This window comes from Bubalus bubalis, chromosome 14 (genome assembly GCF_019923935.1).
Source record: "Bubalus bubalis isolate 160015118507 breed Murrah chromosome 14, NDDB_SH_1, whole genome shotgun sequence".
In the NCBI taxonomy this organism is placed as follows: Eukaryota; Metazoa; Chordata; class Mammalia; order Artiodactyla; family Bovidae; genus Bubalus; species Bubalus bubalis.
The window spans coordinates 29,853,502-29,878,113 of NC_059170.1; the positions used below are offsets into that span (position 1 = coordinate 29,853,502).

A 24,612-nucleotide genomic window follows, 5' to 3' on the forward strand; every position below is an offset into this window, starting at 1 on the left:
GATGCCCCTGCCCCACTGTTTGTGGAGGCAGTGTGGATGGGGGTGGACCCCTGATGAGGGTCCTGGGCCCCGGTGCAGCTCTGAATTGCTTTACCAACTGGAAATTCAGGGATCAGAGTGGCAAGCCTGTGCCTTGTGGGGCCTCTGACACAGTATAGGTGCCACTGCCTGGCACCCAGGTTCTCAGAGAGGTCACCTCGTCAGTGTCCTGCCCCAGCTGGCCCAGCCTCTGGAGACAATCTTTGATACCTGCCAGGGACCTTGCCTGCTGAGGACCTGGCCAGTACCTCTTGTGTTGCCAGTTTGACGGCAAGGTGCCTTGGGGACTGCACTTGCCTGATCACAGGCCCTCAAATGCGGAGGGCTGAGCACCTGGTCTCTGCACTGGGCAGGGCTGCTCCCCTGCTGGGGGTCCCAGACAACTCCTCATCTTCTCAGAGAGGAAAGACTTTTGCTTTAAAAATATCTTCAATAATATTCTATTTTGGAAGTAAGAGGAGCGGAGTTAAATATGAAAACATTTTCTTTTTTTGATAAGACACACAGTGCCATATTTCCTGGTTTAAACTCAATGATCATATAAAAGAGAAATCAGGTCCTGCTGCCTTGAGCCTAGTTCTGAGGTCCTCAGTCTAATCCCAGGGTGCATATGGCACCAGGCAGAGGTCTCCTTGTATCACAGAACTAAACAGAAGGTCTGCTCTCCACGAAAGGGTTTCCCAGGGACCCTGTGAGGTTTGTGGCTCCAGGATGCTTCCAGGGAGGGTACCTCCTTTCCCCACGTGCGAACCCCAGCAGGAGGGCTCCGTGGCCAGAGGCAGGGGGTGGTTGATTCAAGAAAGGTCGCCTGGGCCCAGAGGCACTCACGCCTGCCTCTCAGCAGGACCCTGGTACACTGCGTCCCCCGGGTGGGCAAGGGGCCTCTGGCGCTGCACCTGCCACTCTTGCCTGGGACCACCCCGGGGTGCTGGGCCCGGTGGGTGTTCCTGACACCTGCTGAAGCGCTCTCGTGAAAGGAGTCTCTGCCGCGGGAGGCGTCCCACATCTGGGCGGCCACGTGAGCAGCCTAGGCCTCGCTGGAGGACTGGGAGGCCCCCTGGAGCAGCAGGGCGCGGTAGGCCGGGGAGCTGAGGAAGCGGGGGTAGGAGTCTCGGTGCATCAGCGTGTAAATCTGCAGCTGTGCGTCATCGAACGTGTGCGCCGACGGCTCCTGCATCTTCTTGTTGATGCCCTCCCGCACGCGGGAGTCCAGGCTCACCTGCGGGACAGGGGCCACGGTCAGGGGCGCGGAGACGCCCCCACCCTCCCACCCTGGGCCCGACGCAGCGCACCTCCTTGGGGGACAGGATAGACACGTAGTCCTCGTAGATGAGCCGGGCCTTCTCATCTACCACATGCTGGTTGGCTTCGGCCTTGAGCTCCTCGCAGGCTAGCCAGAAGAGCATGTTCTCCTCGCTGTACTCCGTGCGCAGGAACTCCCGGAATACACTGCGACCCGCGGGGCTGTGCATCAGCTTGTCAAAGGACTGCGCCCAGCTCCGCACCTCTTCCGGGGTCGGGGTCGGCGTCGGCGTGGCGCTGCGGGGGGCATCCGGGCATCATTCCGGCTGCGTCAGGCTCCACCCCCTCCCGCGCAGAGCCCCAGGGGCAGACTCACCAGACTTCGCAACTGGGGAGGGGCTGCAGCCTGCTCTCCCGGGAGGCTCGCCAGGCCCGCCGCCGTTCTTCGTTCCTGCGGGCAGAGGGGAAGGTGGCACTGCCCTCCAGGCACACGTATGCATGCAGGACACTCCGCACACAGGTGTTAGAACGGGCAGGAGGCCTCGGGGTTCTCAACACACAGGTGAACCCGTCGCAGGTGGGTCTGCTTCTTTCCCAGCCTTTGGTCCCGCCCTGGGACGTCTTCTTGCCTTCAGGGCTTCACAGGCCCCAGGTGTCTGCCTCTCTCCCTCCCTGGCCTGACCTAGACCCTCGCTGCTTTTTCCTACAGACCCCACTGATGTGGTGAAGGCCCAGCCCGTGTGTCTGACCCCTGACTCTCCCCAGGCGATCTGCTTCCCTCCTTAGCTCCGGGCGCAGCATCGGTGATGGCTTCCAAGTCCACACCTCCAGCCAGACCTCTCACCAGGGTCACTGATACTGCTAAGGGCATCTCAGACTCAGGGTTTGGACAGAACTCAGTTCCCTCCTTACCCCACCTTTCCGATGCCATGCCAAACTCCTCTCCTGGTCCCTACAGGCAAAGGCTAAGTGGGTCCTAACAGTTCATGGCCTCCCAGCCCTAACCCCAGGCAGTTTCTCTGTTTCAGGCATGGGCTCAGGTCTCAGTTGTTCACTGGTCGGCTGATCCCCACTTGGGTCCCCTCAGCACTGTCTACTCAACAGCCAAGGACTGAAAACCTGTAAAGAGCCATATGCCTCTGAGCCACAAAACCCCCAACAGGTTCCCTATGTGCTTAGAAACTAGTTCACCCCTGGAGGCCCAGTGCCTGCCCCCACCCACCGACTGTCCCAGGGCCAGGTTTCTGCTCAAAGCCCCTCCACCTGATGCTGTCTGTAGGACCTGCTTTTGTCTTGTTGTTTTAGTCCCCAGGGCCAGTCTGGATGAGCTTACAGAGACAGACAGAGACAAGACAGACACACATACCACCCTAACTTACAGCAGAGACACACACGCACATGCACGCTAGATGCCTGCATGTTAGACACACACACCCAGCTTACAGTAGACACACACACACAGCTAGCTTACAGTAGATACACACATACACACACGCATGCACGCCAGGTGCCTGCATGTGGATACCACCTGCACTGACCACTAGTCACCAAGCCCCTGGATAAGTGCTGTGGGTGGCAGGGGTACCCTACTTGGAGGTGATGCCTCAAAAGCCTCCTAAGGGCTAAGGAGCAGAGTCCTGGATCCTAGGTCTGCTCAGCGCCCCCTCCCCACCAGGCCTATCAAGCATCCCCAGGCCCACGTACCAAGAGCAGCTGCAACAGCAGCACCAGCACAAGCAGCAGGGGTTTCGCCTGGGGGGAGCCGGGGGAGCCACATCATGACTGGACATCGAGGGGGGCTGGTCCGCCTCCTCTGGCCCTGTTTGCTGGGGGAAGACAGGGCTGCCTCAGCCTCCAGGCAGAGCCCATGGTTACCACCCGCTTTCTAGCCCCAACTGCCCACTGGACGCCACGCTCCCTCCCAGGGCTATGACCCTTGTGACCTCCCAGATGTCCATGGGTCTCTGAATTCCTAGTCATGCCCTTAGCCCCCCCACCCCCCAAGGGGCGGAGGCCAGGGTGGAGGCAGCCCACCTGCTTCTCAGCCTCAGGTGGGGTGGGCATGGATGGGTGGAGGAGGTTGCCAGGGCTCCGTGGTGCCTGTTCCAGGACACCTGTTTCTGTCACCACAGCCTGGGGGTCTGAGAAGAGAGGCCCGGGTTCTCACTGAGAACCTTACACCCGCCCTGGCCGGCACCCTGCCAGGCATTCTGAGTCTCTCCCTACCTGCCTCCCCGGCCTCCCACCTCAGACTGCTCTGCCCAGGCCCAACCCCCACTCTAGTCTACACGGCAGATGTGAGGGGATGGGGATCAGGAAGGAGGAGACCCCAGACAAGATCTCCACAGGAGGTTCTGGGACACCCCCATCTGCTCACTCCCTGAAAGCCGGAAGCAGGGGTTCCTCTTTCTTGGTTTCTGGCTCCTGGCCCCTCTCAGGGGGCTGCAGGCCCCCAGAGACTGAGGCTCTCAGGGGTGGTGGTAGACATTTGGAACCTCCATCCCAGCTCCCTCCATCCCAGGTTTTCCAGGGGATGGGTGGTGAGAGGTGGGGAGGCTGCTTCCCACCAGGAGTTGGGAAGGTCTGCGGGGCCTTGGAGGACTCCCACCTGCTCCCAGGGACTCCGCAGAGGGAGCAGACCAGGCCTTTGGCACGGAGCACGGGAGTAGGACTTGGGGCTGAGGCAGGACGTCCTGAAGGTGCGGGCAGTGCAGCAGGCACGGCTGAAGAGGGCTGAGAGCCGCCAGGCACCACCGCCTTTTCAGCCCGGACGCTGGCTCCGCACCCAACCTTCGCTCCGCACCCAGCCTTCGACTGGCACCTCCGGGTCTCCCAGCCTCCCTTCCCCTCCCCACCCCCAGGCTGCGGAAACCGCTGCGGCCCCAGGCCTTGCCGCAGGCGGGCGGTGGCGCGTCTTGCTCCCGGGCGGGTAGGAGCCGCGGGGTCCCTTCCGCTCGGAGCGGCATCGGGGCGAACCTTCCCCTTCCGCAGTGCGGGCGTGCCAGGGGTGCCCAGTCCCACCCGGATGAGCGGCCCCTGTTGGGAACGCGGGGACCGAGGGCGGCCAATCAGGCTCCAGGAGGCAGTTTTGAACGCCTTCCCACCTGCCCTCACCCCACCCCCACCTCGGCCCAGGTGAGGCATCCGCCCCCTTCCCCGGCCCAGGGGCGGCCCCTGGCGTGTCTGGGGCGCGGACCTTCTGAAACCCCGCCGCGAGAGGCTCACGACTTGGTTTCACTTTATTTTCTCATTAAATGAACATTCTCTCTGCTGCACCCCGCCCCCACCCCCCACCCCGCCTCCATTCCTCAGCTTTGGCCTTTCAGTGCCTGTTTGGTTCAGTTGGCCTCTTGGGGTCTGGGATGGCAGGAGAGGAAAACGATGTTGCAGGATGGGCCCCAGGGCGGTCACAGGCTGGGCAACCCCAGCGTCCCGTCTCCTGGCCAGGTGCTGGTGCCCAGAGGTGACAGCCCGAGATATGCACGCTGAGGGCACCCCTGTCTTCAGTCTGAACATGCAGAGGCCCCTGTCCTGACCCAGATCTGGGAGCCAGGTGTAGGGGCCCATGGGGTCTTGGCCTGGCTTCCCCTGGATCATGGGAAGGTGGACCCTCAAGCTTCCAGCAAACAGACAAGATGGGGAAACAGCAGCCCCACAGCTTGCCTTCCCGCAGGGGTCAAGTTTCTAGGGAAAGGAAGGGGTGTGGCAACCTCTGAGGTCTGGTAGCTGTACCCCAGTCGGGCTGTGACTTCCCCAGGCAGAGCGGCTCTTCCTCCTCTGCATCTCCACCCACTGTGAGTGGGGGCAGGGCCCCAATTCCCCCCCACCGCCCCCTAGCTCCCTTAAGATTAAACTCCCTAGGCTGCCTTCTCCAAATCAGCTCTGAACTGGAGGAGGGGACCTGCCTGAGAGTGCAGCGCCCAGGTGCTGGGGGCTGAGTTTGTGGCAGAGAGGGGGAGAGGCTGCCCCTCTGCCCTGGTTGTAGGCCCTGGACGTCGTCGCCCACCCCTGGACCTGGCTCCCTGCACCATCCCCAGGCCGGCTGGGACCACTTATGCCTCTGGGGCACCTGCTCTCTCTCCTGGTGGGGTTACAGGATCAGTATCAGTGCTCCTGCCCCTCATCCGGGCATGTGGAAGGGGGCTCCTTCCCCTTCCCCAGCCCCATCCAGGCTTTGGCCCCTAAGTCTAGGATGGGAGAAGCTGGACGGGCAGTAAGTCTGGCCTCTGGGGACAGAGGTTCCCTCGGGAGCGACTGCTGCTCTGCTCCACAGAAGGAAAAAGAACGTCCCCGAGCCCGCCCAGTCCAAAAAAAGAATAAGAAAATGTGACAATCCCAGGAAAAAATGCCATAACCTTTGTGAGGGGGGTTGCCAGAGGGGCTCCATTCTCTTCTCATCCTCCTCAGCACCTTTCCTGCCTGCTTCGCCCCCGTCCCTCCACCACTGGGCTGGTAGGGAAGTCCCAGCCTAGCGGCTCCAAGGCAGACCAATTTTCCTAGCCCTGGTGACCCTCGCCCCAGCCCACCTCTGCGATGGCAGGGGCAACCCACTTCTCTCTCTCTCTCTCGGCTAATAGGGTCTGGCCTGGAGAAGTCCGCCCCTTTCTCCGGCCTCCGACGCCCCCACCCTACCCTCAAGGAACTCGCCACGCGCCCCACTCACCAGCGACCCAAAGGCGAGGTGGGGGCGGGAGGGGCCAGGTCGCTCTGGGCCCCACCCTGGCTGCCGAAGGGGCGTGCACTGCAGCAGCAGGACTCAAGTCAGACGGCAGGAGGTCCTCCTGCGCGTTCTGGAGCGAGGCTGGCGCCAGGAGCCCCCGATCAGCTCGGGCCGGGGGCGCAGCGCCTCCCCTCCGACTGGCGGGGATGACTGGCTGCCAGATCCAGCGGGGTGGGGGCGGGGGCAGTACGGGTGTCCCGCCTCGGCCCCTCCCCACCAGGCTGAAGGGGGGACGGGAGACGCGGAAACCTGGGTTCTTCCGGCCGCCCCCCCCCACTTTGAGCAATCACTTCCCCAGGCTTTGAGCTGCAGAAAAAGGGGAACCCGCTTGCAACGCCCCCTCCCCCACGCGCGGGGACTGCATCCAGTCCCGCCGCGGCCCAGGGTCCACGTGGACCCCGCGGCGGGAGTCCTTGGGGCGCGGATCTGGGCGCTGGTTTCCGAAGCTCCCGCCCCGCACAGCCCACGGGCCCCGGGCCGGAGGGGCAGGGCCGCCGTCCTGGGCGCCGCGCGCGCGCACTCACCGGCCGCGCTCCCGAGCCGCTCGCGCCTCAGCCGCCGGCCCGCGCGTTCCGAGGTCCGGCCGGATCGTCGGGGAGCGGGCGCAGGCTGCAGTGCGCAGGCGCCTCGGCCGCACTTCCCCAAAGCGCGGGGCCGGGACTTCCTCGCGCGGGGAGGTGCCCGGCCCGGCCCGCCCCGCCCCGAGCTCTGCCGGCTCCGCGCCCCACCCGCCCCCTCCCCACCGCTCCGCGCGCTGCGGCGCGGCGCCTGGGTCCCCATTGTCGCTGAGTGGCCCGCGGAGATGAGGTGCTGATGCTGGGGATTCTGGCTCCCGGAGCGGCTGAAGTGGTACTGCGGCAGCTGGGGGTGTGGCCGTGCCTCCAGCTCTTCTCGGCGGGGCCAGTCCAGCGTTGCAGTTACTGGGGCGGGGGTGGAAGGGGGCGACTCCATAGGCTTCTTGTCCCTCTTAAGGAAGGGAGAGGCGGCTGGAAAGGACTGGACCCCGTGGTCACTCCCGGGCCGTCCCTAGGCTCTCTGGCACTGAGTATCCTTAGCTGTGAAACGCGGTTAAGGGCGTGCTGTCAGTCACCGTGCTGTAGGGCCTTCCCAAGGAAGGCGGTTCGTGGGCTGCAGCGCCACTGGGGGTGGGGTGGGGTGGGGGGCAATGGTTCTTATATCCGGGCTGTCCTTATATCCAAAGTCCCTGTCTATGTGGCCAGCTGAGTCCCTTTCAACCCCTCCAGTTGCCCCAAGATGTTCTAAAGTTTAAAGCCACACCCTCCCCTTTGCCAGGAATGCCTGTCTCTTCTCTTTGGCCAAATCTCGTATTTTATGACTCGATGAGTTAAATTCCTTATCCCAGCATGCTTTGGGCCCGTGTTTGGACGGCCCTGACCCTGCTCTGGAAGTGGTCTGCAGAGTGTCTGAGTCCCCTAGCCTCAGAGCGTGTACAGCTCCTGTCCCTTGGTCCCCGGGCCTGCTCACAAAATGCCTTCCAGTTGCACAAAGTTGTACATGCTCACGTTTTTCAGCGCTCTTGGGGATATCAAGGGAAGGGGAGAGTTTACAACTGTCTTCATCCTGCAAATGTCTGGGTGTTCTCTACATGTCAGCCTTGGGACCTGGCATTGGGCAGGACAGACCAGCCGCGGAGCAGACAAGAAATAGACTTGCAGACTGGGTGAGAGGTGAGGAGGGCTAAGGAGAACCACAGAGCAGAGAGCGGGTGTTTCAGACCGGCATCTTGCTTGGCAAAGGATAGAACTGGAGCCAGTAGAGCAGCTAGGCAGAGCTGAGCTGGAGAGAGTGCAGGCCAAGGCCAGGGAGGAGGGAGAGGCCCTGCAGGCTGGGGGCCCTCTTATGCTGTGTCCTCAGAGGGCTTGGCTGTCATGTTGACAGGCTGGCTGGGCCGGAGCAGAGGCCAGAAGCCTGCCCAGATGGGAGGTGGCTGCTTCTTATATAGCCTAGATAACAGTCCCAGGAGGTAAGGCCTTCAAAGATGGGTCAACACTTAGTCCAGGCCACACAGCCATGCTCATGCTGTGATGCTTGACGTGGCATCTCCACCTGCATCCTGAGACGTCTAAGGCAGCTGGATGTGGTGGGGGTTGGTGTACCTCTCTCCTGGGGTAACACTGGGGGTGGGATTTGAACCCAGGACCCTCTGTCTAGAGCATGAGCTCCCAGCCCTGGGGACCCCCCCAACCCAAATCCCTTATAGCCTCCAGTCATTGGGTTGTGGCTTGCATTCTTTGCTTTCTCATAGCAGAAGCCTCTTCCAGGCCCTGCAGCAATGTCCTCGGCCACTTTCCCAGGTATTCCTCCAGACCAAGGCCGCCTTCCTGGTGGGGTGATCAAAGTTACCCCCTGTCCCAGCCCCCACCTGGTGCAGAGCTCCAGGTGAAGGGTGGAGCCTTCATCTGGATGGCTCCTCAGGGCTGTGTGCACCTCTCTCGTCCTCTGCCCTTCAGTGCCTGCCTGTTTAGAGTGACCCTTCTCTTATCTGGAGCCATGATGCCATGTGAGGTCATTAAGGCTTCCTTTTTAAAGATAAAGAAATGGAGGCTCAGAGGAGTGATGAAGTAAAATGTGTTTTTACTAAACAGATGAAATCATTCCAGTGCTTGGCACTTCCCCAGAGATGGAATGCTGGGGTTCAGATGCAGGGAGCTTAACCAGGGGAGCCAGGGCTAGTTGGCATCTTGCACGTGTCAGCAGGTAAGTGGTTGTTGCTCTGTCCCATGCCCAAATCACCCTCTCTCCCTTGTTCCTTATTCTCTCTGCCTACCCTCCTGTAGAGAGCTCCCTCCTCTCTTCTGGAGCTTCCAGACTTCAGCTCCACACAGTTCTGGCTTGGATCAAGGCTAAGGGTGCAACAGCTCAGAACTGGCCAAGTGTCCTGTGTGGGGTTAGGGCTTGCTGGGGACACAGAGGGTTCTGGTCCCCATCCTGAGCCCGGTCAGGGGCTGCCATCAAAAAGGACTCCTTGCTGACCCCAGCTCTGGCCTCTGTTAGTAGAGGACACACCCCTCTAGGACCAGTTCTCTGCTGCAGGTTGGTGACTCTGCTGGAGTCTCCTGGCAGGGGATGGCCTTGTGTGAGGCCCCCACCTCTGTGATAACCCGCTGGACTGCTGAGAGGGAGGAAAAAGGAGAGCCGGCTAAGAGAAATCCCAGGCTCTGCAAAGAGTCTGTGTTGGGGAGAAAAGTAAATTCTTGAAGGGGAAATCTGTCCAGAAACTTTGTCCAGATGTTCTTTGGAATCCAGAGGTTTTGCAGGATGTGGGTTTGTCAGAGTGGGACAGGGGTGGTGTCCTTCCTGTCCTCTGTGTGTGTGTTCCAGTAAGGGGGAATCAAAGGGGCAGAGAGGGACTATCAGGATGGAAAGGAAAACCAAGAGTGACTTTCTATCTGGGTGACTCAATGGACATGAATTTGAGCAAACTCATGGAGATGGTGGAGGACAGAGGAGCCTGGTGTGCGGCAGTCCACAGGGTTGCAGAGTCTGACATGACTGAGTGACTCAACTACAAGAACCAGAGGTCTGCCTTAAGAGATCTCCCCTTCCGCAGTCTCCCTGTCTTCTGAAGACCCTCCTAGACAGAGCTGACTGTCCGAAGGCCAGCGTTGGCTCTTGTCTGAAGGTCAGCGTTGGCTCTTGCAGTCAGTCTCTTGCCCAGAGCGTCAGCTTCCTCTCTGACCCTCTGATGGAATGGCCTGTGGTCTAGGGGTCCTGCTTTCTCCCTGAGGTTGCCCTCACTTCTGGGGTTGCAACTCTTGCCCAGCCAGGCTCTTCTTCCTGGCATAGCCAGACTGGAGACCCCCACGAATTCACAGGGCACCAGGTTGCCTGCTGGGGGCAGCATGGGATTTGGGGGGTTAGGAATGTCCCTGCCTGCTGTTAATCTGATGTCCGCCAATTTGCATCTTTCCACTTTGTTGAAGGAGCCGCACCCTGTGTACCCTGATGTCCTGTGACATAGGATGTGGGAGATCCAGCATACATCCTAACCCCTTCCCTCCACCGCCGGGGGACTTAGAGAGGGGAAGCGTAGAGACCAGGGGGTGGTTGGGAAATGAGACTTTATGTAGGAGGGTGGGGCGCGGTTTCGCGCTGTGGGGTCGCTGTCAACGCGGTAAGATGCTGCCGTGGACTTTCTCCTCCAGGATGGTCTCCACGCGCCTCCTCTGCGGGGGAAGAGGGGCTTGGGCCCGGTGTGCAGGGAGGCGGGCGGGCGGGCCTTCCCTCCCGCCCTTTCCCGGGCTCGCGGGCACCTCTTGCCGGTCCAGGGGGTCTGGGATCCTCGTGGGCTTCAGCTGCGGCGGCAGGAACAGCTCCAGCCGGATGGCGGCGCGCGCGGACCTCTGGCACTGAATGAGGAGCGAGATCTCCTCCGCCTGCGGGATCGGGGTTGGGGCCGGGCTGTTGCGGAGCCTTAGCGACGACAGGTGCCCCGCCTGGCCTGTAGCGCTCCCGTCCTGGCAGTCCCCCCGCCCAGGCCCCGTCCCTGCCTCACCCGCATGCGGGCGTAGCGCAGCCGAAGCGCGCGGACTCGGCCGCGGGCCTCGGCGGCCTTAAGGACGCCGAGGAGCCGGTCCTGGCGCTGCGCGGGTGGCTCAAGCGGCAGCGTCCACGCACGCGAGTCCGGCATGCGGTACCCCACTTCCGCTGACTCGCACGGGAAGAGGCAAGTGTCCGCGCCCACGTCCTCCAGCAGGTCGCCGAAGAGCAGGTGGCTGTGGCGCTGCGCGGGCCGCATGGCCGCCAGCCCCTCCAGCGTGAGGGCCCAGCCCGGCCTGGGGGGCTCCGCCTGGGCGCGCCCCACGCGGGACCCTGCTCCCTGCGCGCCCTTGTTCGCTCGCTCCCGCGGGCCCCTCCTCCTGGTCTCCTTCGCTGGCTCCGGCTGCATCCTCGAGCTTTGTGGAGGGAAGACAACATCCAGCCCTTGCCCCCCGCCCCTTTGGCCTGACCTGGACCCACCTTGGGCGCCCAGCTCCGGCCCCTCTGGACCCTGCGGAACCCACTTTAGGGCCTGGGCCTCTGATCTCTGCACCTTTACCCCGACCTCGCACACGTCCCAGTCAGCTCAGCCTTCCTACTCACTCCGGCAGTCCGCTAGAACTTTCTGATCCACTCCCTTTGGGCTGTCTCTCTGTCCAGTGAGAAAAAGCTGAGACCCCTGAGTTGACCTAAAGCACTGACCAGGGGTGGAGACGGCTTGAGACTGCTCTGGGTGAGGCTTGGTGGACACTCTCCGTGCTGGGACCCTCTTTGTGTTTAGTCCCACCACCTGCGTTGGCCTTAGGCCCATCTGTTTTAGTGTTAGGGACTGGAGATACAGGTTGTGGGTCTTCCTTGTATCTGAACAGACAACTCATGCTTTTCTGGGAGGGGTGTGTGTGTGTGTGTGTGTGTGTGTTTGATTTTCTTATGTGGGTCAGTTTGTCTGTAAGAGGTCTCACTTGTGTGCGGTGGAGGCTCAGAGTCCAGTGGACAGGCTGGCTTGCTGTGGGGGAGATGCCATCCTCCCAGTCTGTCCCCTCTGGGTGTAGATGGGGTAAAGGAGACTGGAGCCCAGGGAGGAGATAGGGGTTGGGGAGGGAGGGCCCACGACGTGGGAAAGGGAAATACCCAGAAAGTCCCTTCAGGGCTCCTTTCCTCACCCAGCCCATCCCACAGACCCCAGGCCAGCTCCCGGCCCACACTGGGACAGAGGCTGACGGCCGCTCCCTCCCTCACCCCATCCTTAGCAGCGGGCAGTGGAGTGCCCCTAGCCCTTGCATCCCGTCCCCACACCCCATAATTTCCACCTTCTCGGATCTGAACCTCCAACTCAGCCCGGACTCTAAGGGACTTGTTGACGCGGTTGCTGGGTAACCAGGAGGCCCGCCCCTCCCCCATGCCAGCGGGGGCGGGGCGACCCCTGGGAAGGTGCGCAGTTACAGCCTTGGTCCAAGAGCGAAGATGCCCTGGACACCTGCGCCGAGGGACTTCCCAGGTGAAAGGACCCTGGGGGAGATGACCACAGCTTTTCCAGACAGAGTGCGGGCTTTTGTTTTCCGAGTAGCCCCAGAGCGCCCCAGGGCTGTGGGCTCAGCTTCCTGGCTGGAGAGCTGTCTGCTGGCCAGTTTTGGGGTTAAGGGGCGCAGCTCTGAGGAGACCTTCCAAGTTGAGCCCCTTTCCCCTCTACGTGGCCCTAGAGGCCTCCCACAGCAGAACACGGGGTTCTCCCCTCTCCCTGGGCAAGTTTGGGGTCTAGGGGTCTAAGACTAAGACTCAGGCTTTGATGAACCCCGAATCTCTGGGTCCTGGCTCCTAGATTCCTGTTATCTATGTATTTATGAGTTTCATAACATTTTATAACTGATTCACTTAATTTGATTCTTTAATTTGTTCATGTACTCATCAGTTTATTCCAGATTCATTAATCCATGGACTCATTCCAGTTTACCTTAGGCCAGAATTAGTGCATTAGGTCCATAATTTGTTCATGTATAGGTGGCTCCCACAGTGCTGACATGCCTCTCCCTTTCATTCCTGGTTGTCTACTTGGGCCCGTGGATGGTGCCCTTTTGGGAGCTCATGACCTGAGCCCCTGAGGGGAGGGACTATCTTGGCTTTGGGGGGGTGGGTCTCAGCTGGGGTTCTGGCCTTTTGGAAGGAGGCTGTTGACCGTTCCCATTGTTTTTTGAAAGTTTGCTCTGGCTTCCGGTGAGAGGGTAAACTCTGATTCGGTAGCCCCGTATCTCCAGAGCTGGCATGCCATCCACCCCCTTCCTGAAGCTGCATGGAACAGTCCATCCTTTCCACCCCCAAGTTATGAGAAGCTGTCCCTGGGACCTTCCCCTTCCTGCAGCTGGGCTGGTTCCTTTAGGATAGGGCTTCCCTGGTGGCTCAGATGGTAAAGAATCCGCTTGCAATGCAGGAAACCTGGGTTTGATCCCAGGTTGGGAAGATCCCCTGAAGAAGAAAATGGCAACCCATTCCAGTATTCTTGCCTGGAGAATTCCATTGGCAGAGGAGCCTGGTGGGCTACAGTCCATGGGGTCACAAAGAGTCAGACAGGACTAAGTGACTAACAAACACACTAGGCCTTGGGATTCAGCTTCACCTGGGAGCTGCTGCTGCTGCTTTTTTAAAAAAAAATTTTGTTAGGGTGTACTTGATTTAGTGTTGTGTTAGTCTCAGGTGTACAGCAAAGCACATCAGTTATACATATACATATATCCACTTTTTTTTCTAAAGTAGTGTGTACATGGCAGTTCCAATCTCCCAATTTATCTCCTCTTCCCCCCTTATTCCCTGGTAACCACAAGTTTGTTTTCTACATCCGTGACTCTACACCTGGTGGCTTTTGAAGACAAACGTCTCTGGGCTCCAGAAGAAGCAGTAAGGGCTTAGGCAGGCTGACCTAGCAGGCTGCCTCCTTCAAGCAGTCCTCCTGGACATATGAAACCCAGGCTGGGACCACCTCTAGCCCTTACTTGGTGCTCCCCCGGGAGGGAGTTCTCTGAGCCAGAAGTCTGGGCCCTCTTCTCAGCTTACCTGGGTCCAGGCCAGGGTGCTGCAGGGGGAAGAGGCTTGTAGGAGTGGGAGTTATGGTGTGGATGTGGGGTGTGGAGAATGGGCACAATCTCCTGCAAGAAGGGATTCACTCTGTTTTTGTAGGACTGAGAACCTTGGACACTCTCTCCTCCTGATTCCCGAGGGGGCCCGATGCTGGCAGAGCTCACATTCCTGAATGGAGCTTCTTCCTGCTTCTCCACCATCTTCCCCGCTCTCCTGGGATGGGAGGTGCTCTCGCTGTCTGGACCAGCCACTGTGAGATACCCTGACACATCTCCTGTTTGCTTCTGTGTCCAGGTCTTGTGTTTGTCAAGGGCAGATGGAACTGCTGAGATCTAAGGCCTGAAAAGAAAACTTGGAAATAATATTAATAAGTATTATTAAATGGCTGCAAAATTTAACATGATATTGCAAACCTACAATTCTCTGTCACTGTATGTAAATATTAAGAAGTTAAGATCACAAGGGAAAAGTAATATTTTATGAAGAAGCCCAGAATTATGAAAATCCTTTTACCTTTTAACAGCACAGTTAGTCTGGTGACTGAATTCCCTGGGGATGGCTGAATTCCCTGGAGGCTGCCAGCAACTGTGCTTTGATTCCTGTGCCCTGCTCAGGGGTGGCGAGACATGTGGGGACCAAGGGGCAGCAGCCAGTGTGCCATCTGGTGTTGATGGGCCTGGGTCCCTGGCGCAAGAGTGAGGTGTTTGTGGGTATCAGTGGTACTTTGGGACCTGTGTCCTGCCCCAAATGCCTGTGACCTCCAAGTGCATCCCTGGTCAGGCTGTCACTTGTGGACGTCGGTGCTGTCATTCGTGGAAGTTGTGTGTCTTGGGCTATCCCTGGTGCCCCTGTGTGTTTTGTTTTGCCTGCGTGTGGTGTGTGTGTTTGGGGTTGTCTTGCTTTGATGCAAATGCCCACATGTGTTCCCTGCTGCCCCACCTATGACACATACGTTTTGTGTCTCATCCTGGCTATGCAGGGGTCCAGAAAGACAAGGCCATTTCCTGGGCCAGCCCCCTTTGTGAGAACACTCCAGAGTCCAGCGCTGGGGGGCTGCCATCTCCAGGGGATGTCATCAGCACCCCAGCCTGGCCACCCGCCACCCTGTCCTTGGACTGAGACTGCCCCTTGAGGGGCCGGGTGTCAGCCTGCAACCACCCTCTGTGCTTTCTCCATCTGATTCGCCTTCCTGGGAGGTCTGTCCAGACCGGAACTCACATTCAGCCTCACAGCCTCCTTCTAGCACAACTTCTACCTCACACTGAAGGCCATTAGGAAATGCATCTCCAGAAGCTGGCAGCCAGGTGGGCCCAGACAGTAGGGGGTGGGAGGAGATTGGCTGCTCAGACCTTGGGGAGTCCAGTTCAGTTGGGGAGGCTGCAGGAGGCTGAGCCCCCCTGGCTTCCTGCCCTGCCGGGCTCCCAAGAGCTTCAAGCTTCGCCTGGAGAATGTGATGCATGTACGTGTCCCGGGGGTGTCTGAGGCCTTGATCTGTTTCTTCTCCCGTGTCTACCATGTGCTTCACATGCACCCTGGTGTGGGTTTGCGTGGCTGTGGCCCATGTGTTTGTGGGTCAAAGATGTCTGTGCATCTCTGAGCACGTAGCTGTGTCTGTGCATTTCCCCGGGTGCCTGTATGGGCATCTTTGTGTTTGTGAGTCTTTGTGTTCTGATTGCCTTTGTGGTTGTGCCCTGTGTCTCCACACGTGTCCCTGAGTTGACTGCAGTGAAGATCTAGAGAGAAATCCTGGGACAGCTTGGGATGCTGAGTCCTAGGGTATCTGTCTGCTCTGTCCTCTCCTGATTCGCCAGGTATCCTAGCAACGTTGCTGCCAGTTGCCTAGCAACCAGGTCCCCATCCTTGGAGACACATGCTCCAAGCAGGGTCCGGGCTGTGTGGGCAGAGCCTGGGTAGGAAGAACGACCCCATGATTTGGTAGGGCTGGCAGTTCTGCTCAGGGGTCACCTGTATGACATGTGACCCCAGTGCTGGGAAGGAGGCATGTTCAGTGGTGTGGGTGCTGGGGGCCCAGGCTGTGAGGGAATGACGCCCAAATGTTTCTCTGGGACTCAGCTGTGGCAGAGTTGCCCTTGGTGGGTCTCTAAGTGGCAGACAGACGTGGGTTTGAACCCTGTGTCTGCCACTTCGACAGGTGGCTTCATACTGCTGAGAAGCTGAGGCTTACTTCTCTTGTGGGCACACAGGTGATGCTGAGAGCAATGTTCAGGGGTAGTGGGGATGGACGAGCTTGTGCTCATGATGGGCTTGGCACACAGGAGGCCCAGGGGCCCACTGGACAGTCAGACATCCTGCTTGTTTATGAGGTTCTGATCTGCTAGGGGCTGGCTGGGCAGGGGCCCTGCCATGTATTCACCCACCTGCCAGCCCACTCTGGCTCACCAGCCCTGGGAGCCTAGCTGAGGGGCAGTGTTCTGGGCACTGAACTCCAGCCAGGGCAGGTCCAAGTCCACACAAGGCCCTGTCTCTGTGTGAGACAAGACTCCATGTCTGTCTGTCTGTGTCCGTCCCCCTGAGTCTCTATTCCATGTTTTTGTATGTTTCTGTGTGTCCTTGTGTGTCTGTCCCCAAGTCCCTGTGTGTCTTTGTGTGTGTGTGCGTGGCCATGTGTCTGTGTTCCTGTGTGCAGCTGTATTCTTGTGTCCGTGTGTCCAAGCCTGGCTCTGTTCATCTCTGAGGGTGTACCCTGGTCCTCGCATCTGTCCTCCGCCAGCCTGGGGCCCCCTCCTCCAGCCTGCATGGCCCCTCCCGCTGTGGAGCTGCAGCCTCCTCCCCTCCCCCAGCTCCGCACCAGGCTGCTGCGTCTGGTCTGGCGTCTGAGAAGGAGCAGGAGCAGCTGCCACTGTGCGGCAGCCACAGCCCCATCCGGACCCAGGGCTGAGTCAGGCAGGCGCTCCGAGCCCTGCTCTGCTGTTGGCCAAGGGAGTCAGGGTCTTTGGGCTCCCAGCTTCCACGGAGGTTACCGAGGTAAGGCTGAGCCTCTGAGGGCTGGTGTGGAGGGGACCCAAGGTGGCTGCGGCTCTCAGGCAGGGTTGGGGAGGGGCGGGTGGAGGCCCTGCGCTGGTTGCCCTGTGTCGTGTGTTCCAGGTGTTTCTGGGTGTGTCTTCGTTGCTTTTGTGCCTGCATGTGCACGAGGGTGGGTTTGTGTGTGTGTGCGCACTATGCGTCCGTGGGCCCCTGTGGCTGGACATTTGCCCCTGGTGTAACCACCTCCACGCACACCATGAGAGAACCTCAGGCCAGCTGAGACTGTGTCCCTGAGTGTGCATATGTCGCCTGTGTTTGCGTGTCCCTGTCTGGGCATACATGTTTGCATGTCTCCAGCTGCTACTGTGTGTGTGTGTGTGTGTGTGTGCGCACATACGTGTATCTCCACGTCTGTGGCCTGGGGCTGGGTAGGTGTGGGGTGCTGTGCTCACGTGTCCCTGTGCTTTCCCAGGGACTGTGGGCTTTTTGTGCGGGGTGTTGGCATGGAGTCCCTCTTCCCTGCCCCGTTCTGGGAGGTCCTCTACCAAGAGCACCTGCAGGGCAACCTGTCCCTCCTGAGCGCCAACCACAGTCTGCTGCCCCCCCACCTGCTGCTCAACGCCAGCCACGGCGCCTTCTTGCCCCTTGGGCTCAAGGTCACCATTGTGGGGCTATACCTGGCTGTGTGCATCGGGGGGCTGCTGGGAAACTGTCTCGTCATGTACGTCATCCTCAGGTAAGCTGGGTGTCCCCCCCTCCCCCAAGTTAACTGCAGGTGAGTCCTGGGCAGCTCCAAGGGGCATGGAGAAGGGCCTGCTCTGGGTGGGTCTGGCAGGGGGGCTCTGCCCCTCCCCCTTCAGTTCCTGGTCATCCTGTCACTGGGAAGGGTCAGTCCTTAGGCCCTGGGTGCTCAGTTCCTCGGGGTGGAGGCTCCTGACTGGGGGAGGGGGTAGTCTGGGTGAGGGAGGAGGTGCCACTCTGCCCCAGATGGTGTGTCACCCTGACTCCTGAGAGATGACTTCCAGGTCTCAGCCATGGGCCAGGCTCCTGGCCAAGCTGCTGAGCAAGTATCTCATGGGCCCCCCAGTGATCCCAGGAGGCACCTCTTGTCGGGGTGATCCAGGGCCCATGCCAGGGAGGTGCACGAAGACCCTTCCTCCAGCTCCAGGGCTGAGTTTACTGCTGGTGTCTGGGCTGGTTCCAGCATTTGCTGGTGCTCAGAGTGGAATACTCGTGGGGTCAAGAGTGACAGCCAAGCTGCTAGGGGACATCATAGGTGGCAGTGTGGGGGCAGCGTGGAAGGATGGCTGAGACAGCGTGAGAGCACAGCATGGGGAACCGGAGTGGTAAGGGCATGGGGGAGAGTGTGGGGACAGGGTGGGAACAATGTGTGGGGATGGCATTGGGACTGCATGGGGGTCACACGTGTGTGTGTGTACATATATGTACATGCACTTGTGAGATGTGACTGTTCACGAGTACATGCATGAGAGTGTGTGCACATCTGGGTGTGTGCATACTCAGTGTGTACTGCCCCTTGTACATGCATCTGTGTGCATGGCCACAATACATGTGAGCACACACGTTTGTATGTGTGAGCATGGACATGAATGAGCTTGAACACATGCATGTGTGCACAGGTGAGTGTGCCGCACAGTGCAAGTACACATGACCTTGTGTCTGTGTCTGTGTCCATATGTGTGCATGTGTTTGAGCATGCCCTTGTACGTTTGTATGTGCTGGTGTGTATCACTTGTGCACTCAGACACAGACCTGTGAGGAGCAGCCGCCCCTCCCTCATTGCTGAGACCATGGTACCAGACTCACGTGCCTCTTGTGGCTGGAGGGTTTGCTGTGGGTGAATGTGGCACCTGGGGGTGGGTTTGTCCCTTCTTTTTTTAATTGTATTTATTTAGCTGTACTGGGTTTTCACCCACTTTTTCCTCTAGTTGCAGCAAGTGGGGGCTACTCTCTATTTGTGGAGCATGAGCTTCCCATTGCAGAGGCTTCTCTTGTTGCGGAGTATGAGCTCCAGGGTGCACGGGCTTCAGCAGTTACAGTGCACAGCTCAGTAGCTGCAACTCTTGAGCTCTAGAGCACAGGCTCAGTAGTTGTGGTGCAAGGGTTAGTTGCTCCGTGGCATGTGGAATCTTCCCTGATCAGAGACTGAACCTGTGTCTCCTGTATTGGCAGGTGGATTCTTTACCACTGAGCCACCAGGGAAGCCTGGCCTTGCTCTTTTTTAAAGGCAATTTTTTAGAACAGTTTAGGTTCACAGCAAAATTGAGCAGAAAGTACAGAGGTTTCCCATATAGTCCCTGCCCTCCGGTCCCCAGGCCTAATCTCCCCCATTATCAACATCCCTCCCAGAACAGGACGTTTTCACGACTGATGAACCTACATCAACACATCATAATCCCCCCAAATTGACAGTTTGCGTTAGGTTTCCCTCTTGGTGTTATACTTTCTGTGGCTTTGGACAAATACATAATGATATGTATCTACAATTATGGGGCTTCTCAGGTGACTTAGTGGTAAAAGAACCGGCCTGCCAATGTAGGAGACGTAGGAGGTGTGGGTTTGATCCCTGGGCTGGGAAGATCCCCTGGAGAAGGAAATGGCAACCCACTCCAGTATTCTTGCCTGGAAAACCCTACAAACAGAGGAGCTTGGTGGGCTACAGTCCACAGGGTCACAAAGAGTTGGACACGACTGAGCTTGCACACTCATCTACAGTTATAGTATCATGCCAAATAGTTTCATTGCCCTAAAAATCCTCCTCAGCCTTGCTACCTCCCAACCCCTGGCAAACACTGATCTTTTTACTCTCTCCGTAGTTTTGCGTTTTCCAGAATGTTGGCATCATGCAGTCTGTAGCCTCTTAAGATTGGCTTTTTTTCATTTAGCAATATGCATGTAAGTTTCTTCCATGTCTTTTCATGGCTTGATAGCTCATTTCATTTTATTGCTGAATAATATTCCATTTTATGGGTAAGCCACAGTTTATTTATCCATCCACCTACTGGAGGACATCTTGGTTGCTTCCAAGTTTTGGCAACTAGGAATCATGCTGCTGTGAACATCCATATGTAGGTTTTTATTTGGGTGTGTTTTCAACTCATTTGTGGAAATATCAAAGGGTAGGTGATGCTGCATCTTATGGAAGGAGTCTGCTTTGTAAGAAACTATCAATTGTCTTTCAAAGTGGCTGTACTGTTTCATGTCCTCACCAGCATTTAGTGGGTCAGAGCTCCAAATGCTGGTCATTCTAATAGGTATGTGGTGGTATCTCGTTGTTTTAATTCCTATTTCTCTGATGACATATGAGGTGGAGCATTTTTTCATGTGCTTATTTGCTGTCTGTATATATTCTTTGGTGAGGTTCTGTTAAGGTCTTTGGCTCAGTTTTTAACCAGGTTGCCTCTTATTGTTGAGTATTAGCAGTCCTGTATCAGATGTGTTTTTGGCAAATCTTTTCTCCTGTCTGTGGCTTCTCTCCTAGTCCTTTTGACCCACTTTTCCCTTTATCAGCTCTATGGCATTGAGAAGGCCATTTAGATCCTCTGAGCCTGAATATCCTCATGTACAGAGTGGGCATCAAACTAGCAGTTTTGAAATCTTTTTTTTTTCTCCCCCACCCCCCCAGTTTTGAAATCTTAAATGAGATAAAACTCAAATGAAGAACTTGGCACAGGCATGTGCCATCATCATTATCATTGTTATTCTGTCATAATTAAAGCCTCTTTGGGATTATTCTTAATCCCTCTCTAAAATGCAGAACTAAACCCCAGATTCCTTCATGGTAGCCTAATAGACATGGAACCTTGTTGCCTCTGCTACCACCATCACCACCATCACCCCATCATCACTGCCTCCAGTAAGAGTAGCAGCAGCAGCACCACTGCCATCACTACCACTACCACCACCATCACCACTACCATCACCATTACAACCACCATCACCACCACAACCGCCATCACCACCACCATCACTGCTACCACCACCATCACCACTACAACCACCATCATCACCACCACCGCCATCACCACTACCATCACCACCATCACTGCCACCTCAGTTACCACCACCACCATCACCACCACCATCACTGCCACCAGTAAGAGCAGCAGCAGCACCACTGCCATCACTACCACTACCACCACCATCACCACCACCACCACTGCCACCTCAGTTACCACCACCGCCATCACCACCACCACCAGCACCATCATCACCACCATCACTGCCACCACCACCATCACCACTACAACCACCATCATCACCACCACTGCCATCACCACCACCACTACCATCACCACCATCATTGCCACCACCACCATCACTGCCACCTGAGTTACCACCACCACCATTGCCCTACCATCACTGCCACCAGTAAGAGCAGCAGCGGCACCACTGCCATCACTACCACTACCACCACCATCACCACTACAACCACCACCACCGCCATCACCACTACCATCACCATTACAACCACCATCACCACCACAACCGCCATCACCACCACCATGATCACCATCACCACCACCATCACTGCTACCACCACCATCACCACTACCATCACCATTACAACCACCATCACCTCCACAACCGCCATCACCACCACCACCACCACCACCATCACTGCTACCACCACCATCACCACTACAACCACCATCATCACCACCACCGCCATCACCACTACCATCACTGCTACCACCACCATCACCACTACAACCACCATCACCACCACAACCGCCATCACCACCACCATCACTGCTACCACCACCATCACCACTACAACCACCATCACCACCACAACCGCCATCACCACCACCATCACTGCTACCACCACCATCACCACTACAACCACCATCACCACCACAACCGCCATCACCACCACCACGATCACCATCATCACCACCATCACTGCCACCAGTAAGAGTAGCAGCAACAGCAGCACTATCACTACCACTGCCACCACCACCACCACCATCAGCATCATCACCATCATCACCACCATCTCCACCATAATTACCACCACCATCAACACTACTACCATCACTACTCTCAGAACTGTTAATTCATTCAGCAGATATTAAGCACCCACAATTTCCCCAGCCCTGTGCCAAGTTCTTGGATACAATCAGACCCCATTAGCATCCATCCCCTTCCTGTCACCATTTTCTGTCTCAGTTGCTAAGCAACAGTGAGGCCTGGTTTAGTCTGCTCTTACAGATTCTGGAGTCCCTGGAAACCTTTGATGGTGGAAGGCCAGCATTTTGGTCCAAGAAGGGTCTTAGGGTAGCCTTAAAAGGGAGGAGGACAGGTTCTTTGTTTTATGAGTTCTTCCTCTGCTCTCATGCAGGGTCAGGCTTATACTGGTCTGCCCACACACCCATTTTTTCCAAAGCAGAGCAGTCTTTAGGTTATGAACTGTTTTGTATACTGTAAGTACTTGAAAAATTTGTTAAAATATTTGCCTCCAGGCTCCATATCACTGGGCTGGGCCCAGGAGCCTACATTTTGACAGGGGTCAGAGTGGTTGCCCCTGTGATGGCCAAGAAGAAGGGCCCCTTACCCTTTGCTGCCAGGTCTCACAGGCCAAGTGAAGCCTTCTTTCCTCTCTGCAGACACACCAAGATGAAGACAGCTACCAACATTTACATCTTTAATCTGGCCCTGGCAGACACTTTGGTGCTGCTGACACTGCCCTTCCAGGGCACAGATGTCCTCCTGGGCTTCTGGCCATTTGGGAATGCCTTGTGTAAGACAGTCATTGCCATCGACTATTACAACATGTTCACCAGCACCTTCACGCTGACTGCCATGAGCGTGGACCGCTATGTGGCCATCTGCCACCCTATCCGCGCCCTTGACGTCCGGACATCCAGCAAGGCCCAGGCCGTCAACGTGGCCATCTGGGCCCTGGCCTCTGTTGTCGGTGTTCCTGTTGCCATCATGGGCTCGGCACAGGTTGAGGATGAAGGTCAGTGCAGTGGCGTTTCCTCCCCAGCTCCCTGCTGCCCTGGCTCTGGGTGGCTCCCTCCCTGCCCACCTGCCCTGACTCCGCTCTTCTTCCTGCAGAGATCGAGTGTCTGGTGGAGATCCCCACCCCACAGGATTACTGGGGCCCTGTGTTTGCCGTCTGCATCTTCCTCTTCTCCTTCATCATCCCCGTGCTCATCATCTCCATCTGCTACAGCCTCATGATCCGGCGGCTGCGTGGCGTCCGCCTGCTCTCAGGCTCCCGGGAGAAGGACCGGAACCTGCGGCGCATCACACGACTGGTGCTGGTGGTGGTGGCAGTGTTCGTGGGCTGCTGGACGCCTGTCCAGGTCTTTGTGCTGGTCCAAGGGCTGGGTGTCCAGCCGGGCAGTGAGACCGCAGTGGCCATCCTGCGTTTCTGCACAGCACTTGGCTATGTCAACAGCGGCCTCAACCCCATCCTTTATGCCTTCCTGGATGAGAACTTCAAAGCCTGCTTCCGGAAGTTCTGCTGTGCATCAACCCTGCGACGGGAGATGCAGGTGTCCGACCGCGTGCGCAGCATTGCCAAGGACGTGGCTCTCGCCCACAAGACCGCCGAGACAGTGCCACGGCCAGCATGACTAGGCGTGGACCTGCCCATGGTGCCTGTCAGCCCGCAGAGCCCATCTACACCCAACACAGAGCTCACACAGGTCACCGCTCTCTAGGCTGACGCACTGTCACTGTGCACTACCAGCCTCCATGGCTTGCCCTGTGGCCTCGGAGGGTCTGCTGCCATCATGGGACAGGTCAGAGCAGGATGGCCGCCCTCAAGGCCCTGGTCCTACTAGTGCAGGGCAGGGGGCAGATGCATGGACTCAGCTGCCTGCCAGAGGTGCGCTGGCATTGTCAAGCCTCATGGACCCTTCTGGTCTCTCCCTCAACATCTTGCTGTGGACGGACACACACCTGGAGGTGTAACTGCAGCTGTACAGACCCATGTGCCCTCATGCTGTGTGCTGTCTGCTGGGAGCCCTGCAGTGTCTCCTCTGGGCAGCTGGACAGGCATGGGGCTGCCTGGAGAGTCCAGTGGGCATCCCCGGGCAGTGGGACTTGTTCTGAGAGTGGAACTTCCTTTGGAGGTTTCTCGGCAAGCCTGTTTCCTCCAGAACACATGAACCATTGCACTGCAGACATGGCTGTTCAGGTGTGCGAGGTGCCCAGGAGGACCACTGCAGGCCTTTGTCATTTGTGGAGCAGCCCCTGTGCCTGGTCTCAGCTGCAGGGAGTGGGGAGGGCTCTGCGGTGATCTTTCTGGTGTGCCCGGGCCTCCCTCAGCCCCCCTCAGCCTCCCCCTTAGATCCCTTGTTTCAGACTCCATCCGAGGTCAGCGGCTGTGCAGCCAGCAGAACCCTCTGCCCTGTCTGTTCTAGTGGCCTTGGAAGGATGGTAGTGGGCCAGGTTCTGCTCTGCATCCCCAGTGACTGATCACTACTTCATTTTCAGGCCTCCAGGTGTCTGTGGGGGACCTTCCTACTGTTACAACTTGTCTTAAGCAGTGCCAGTTAGAGGACAGCTTCGTATGCAGAGCTGGTAGGAGAGCTGGGGCAAGGCTGCAAGGACTCTCTGGGCTGTGGGGACCCTGCCCACCATGGCCACCTAGAGAAGCACCCTCCTGGTCTGTAGATGAAGCCTGTAGGTCGGTGACTCGGCAAAGGCTCTCCATGCAGACTGGCTGCTGAAACAGCTGCAAGGTGAGCTGCAGACCTGGCCAGGTGACCTGAGGCAGAGAGGGGGCGATGCTGACTCTGGACTGGCCTCTCGTGCTTTGGGGTTCTGGGCCCTGTGGGGTTGTTCCTGGGGAGGGTGGGGCTCTCTGTGCCGCCAGCAGCGAGAGGCTGGGAGGACCAGAGCCACCACAACTGTGGCATTTCTCGCCATGCTGAAAGATGTGTCAGCCTGTTCCTGTGTAACATGCCTCCGTGTATCTGTGCATGCCGAGAGTGTGACTTCCCCTGCATGTAAACTGCCCTGAACTGTCTCCAGGGTCATGACAGAGGGTCAGAATAAACCCCTGCATGCTGGTCAGA

At 57.9% G+C, this 24,612-nt stretch overlaps 3 protein-coding genes across 22 annotated transcripts; 1 reads left to right on the top strand and 2 right to left on the bottom strand.

Moving 5' to 3' along the window:
- Positions 1-463: 463 nt before the first annotated feature.
- Positions 464-6,674, bottom strand: RGS19 (regulator of G protein signaling 19). Of its 5 annotated transcripts, XM_025263917.3 has the most exons (7): positions 6,526-6,673; positions 5,945-6,082; positions 3,316-3,422; positions 2,986-3,107; positions 1,658-1,732; positions 1,332-1,578; positions 464-1,258 (listed from the first exon to the last, which is right to left on the bottom strand). In XM_025263917.3, exons 3-7 carry the CDS (start codon positions 3,343-3,345, stop codon positions 1,067-1,069), a joined length of 666 nt encoding a protein of 221 aa, XP_025119702.1. In that variant the 5' UTR covers positions 3,346-3,422; positions 5,945-6,082; positions 6,526-6,673; the 3' UTR covers positions 464-1,066. The 5 variants fall into 5 exon arrangements, with proteins under 5 accessions (XP_025119702.1, XP_025119703.1, XP_025119701.1 ...); XM_025263918.3 differs by lacking the exon at positions 5,945-6,082 and having other exon boundaries at positions 6,526-6,674; XM_025263916.3 differs by lacking the exons at positions 5,945-6,082; positions 6,526-6,673 and adding an exon at positions 3,890-4,107.
- OPRL1 (opioid related nociceptin receptor 1) lies at positions 6,668-24,612 on the top strand. Of its 16 annotated transcripts, none has more exons than XM_006045442.4 (6): positions 6,753-6,808; positions 8,608-8,719; positions 13,670-13,822; positions 17,028-17,291; positions 22,186-22,541; positions 22,640-24,612. In XM_006045442.4, the coding sequence occupies exons 3-6, from the start codon at positions 13,743-13,745 to the stop codon at positions 23,161-23,163; spliced, it is 1,224 nt and encodes a 407-aa protein (XP_006045504.1). In that variant the 5' UTR covers positions 6,753-6,808; positions 8,608-8,719; positions 13,670-13,742; the 3' UTR covers positions 23,164-24,612. The 16 variants fall into 16 exon arrangements, with proteins under 16 accessions (XP_006045514.1, XP_044783359.1, XP_006045506.1 ...); XM_044927420.2 differs by lacking the exon at positions 6,753-6,808 and adding an exon at positions 6,832-6,850; XM_044927424.2 differs by lacking the exons at positions 13,670-13,822; positions 17,028-17,291 and adding an exon at positions 7,534-7,689 and having other exon boundaries at positions 6,702-6,850.
- On the bottom strand, positions 10,062-10,910 carry LKAAEAR1 (LKAAEAR motif containing 1). Its single transcript, XM_044927478.1, has 3 exons — positions 10,518-10,910; positions 10,276-10,398; positions 10,062-10,188 (listed from the first exon to the last, which is right to left on the bottom strand). The coding sequence occupies exons 1-3, from the start codon at positions 10,908-10,910 to the stop codon at positions 10,129-10,131; spliced, it is 576 nt and encodes a 191-aa protein (XP_044783413.1). The 3' UTR covers positions 10,062-10,128.

Excerpts from the sequence above, each read along its gene's own strand:
- RGS19 (XM_025263918.3), bottom strand. The coding sequence starts at position 3,345 with ATGCCCACCCCACCTGAGGCTGAGAAGCAG. Across the intron at positions 3,108-3,315 it reads CACCTGAGGCTGAGAAGCAG|CAAACAGGGCCAGAGGAGGC; the intron begins GTGGGCTGCCTC and ends GTCTTCCCCCAG. Across the intron at positions 1,259-1,331 it reads CTATCCTGTCCCCCAAGGAG|GTGAGCCTGGACTCCCGCGT; the intron begins GTGCGCTGCGTC and ends CCTGTCCCGCAG.
- LKAAEAR1 (XM_044927478.1), bottom strand. The coding sequence starts at position 10,910 with ATGCAGCCGGAGCCAGCGAAGGAGACCAGGAGGAGGGGCCCGCGGGAG. Across the intron at positions 10,399-10,517 it reads TGCGCTACGCCCGCATGCGG|GCGGAGGAGATCTCGCTCCT; the intron begins GTGAGGCAGGGA and ends CCGATCCCGCAG. Across the intron at positions 10,189-10,275 it reads ACCCCCTGGACCGGCAAGAG|AGGAGGCGCGTGGAGACCAT; the intron begins GTGCCCGCGAGC and ends CTTCCCCCGCAG.
- OPRL1 (XM_006045444.4), top strand. The coding sequence starts at position 13,743 with ATGGAGCTTCTTCCTGCTTCTCCACCATCTTCCCCGCTCTCCTGGGAT. Across the intron at positions 17,292-22,185 it reads GTCATGTACGTCATCCTCAG|ACACACCAAGATGAAGACAG; the intron begins GTAAGCTGGGTG and ends TCCTCTCTGCAG. Across the intron at positions 22,542-22,639 it reads GGCACAGGTTGAGGATGAAG|AGATCGAGTGTCTGGTGGAG; the intron begins GTCAGTGCAGTG and ends TTCTTCCTGCAG.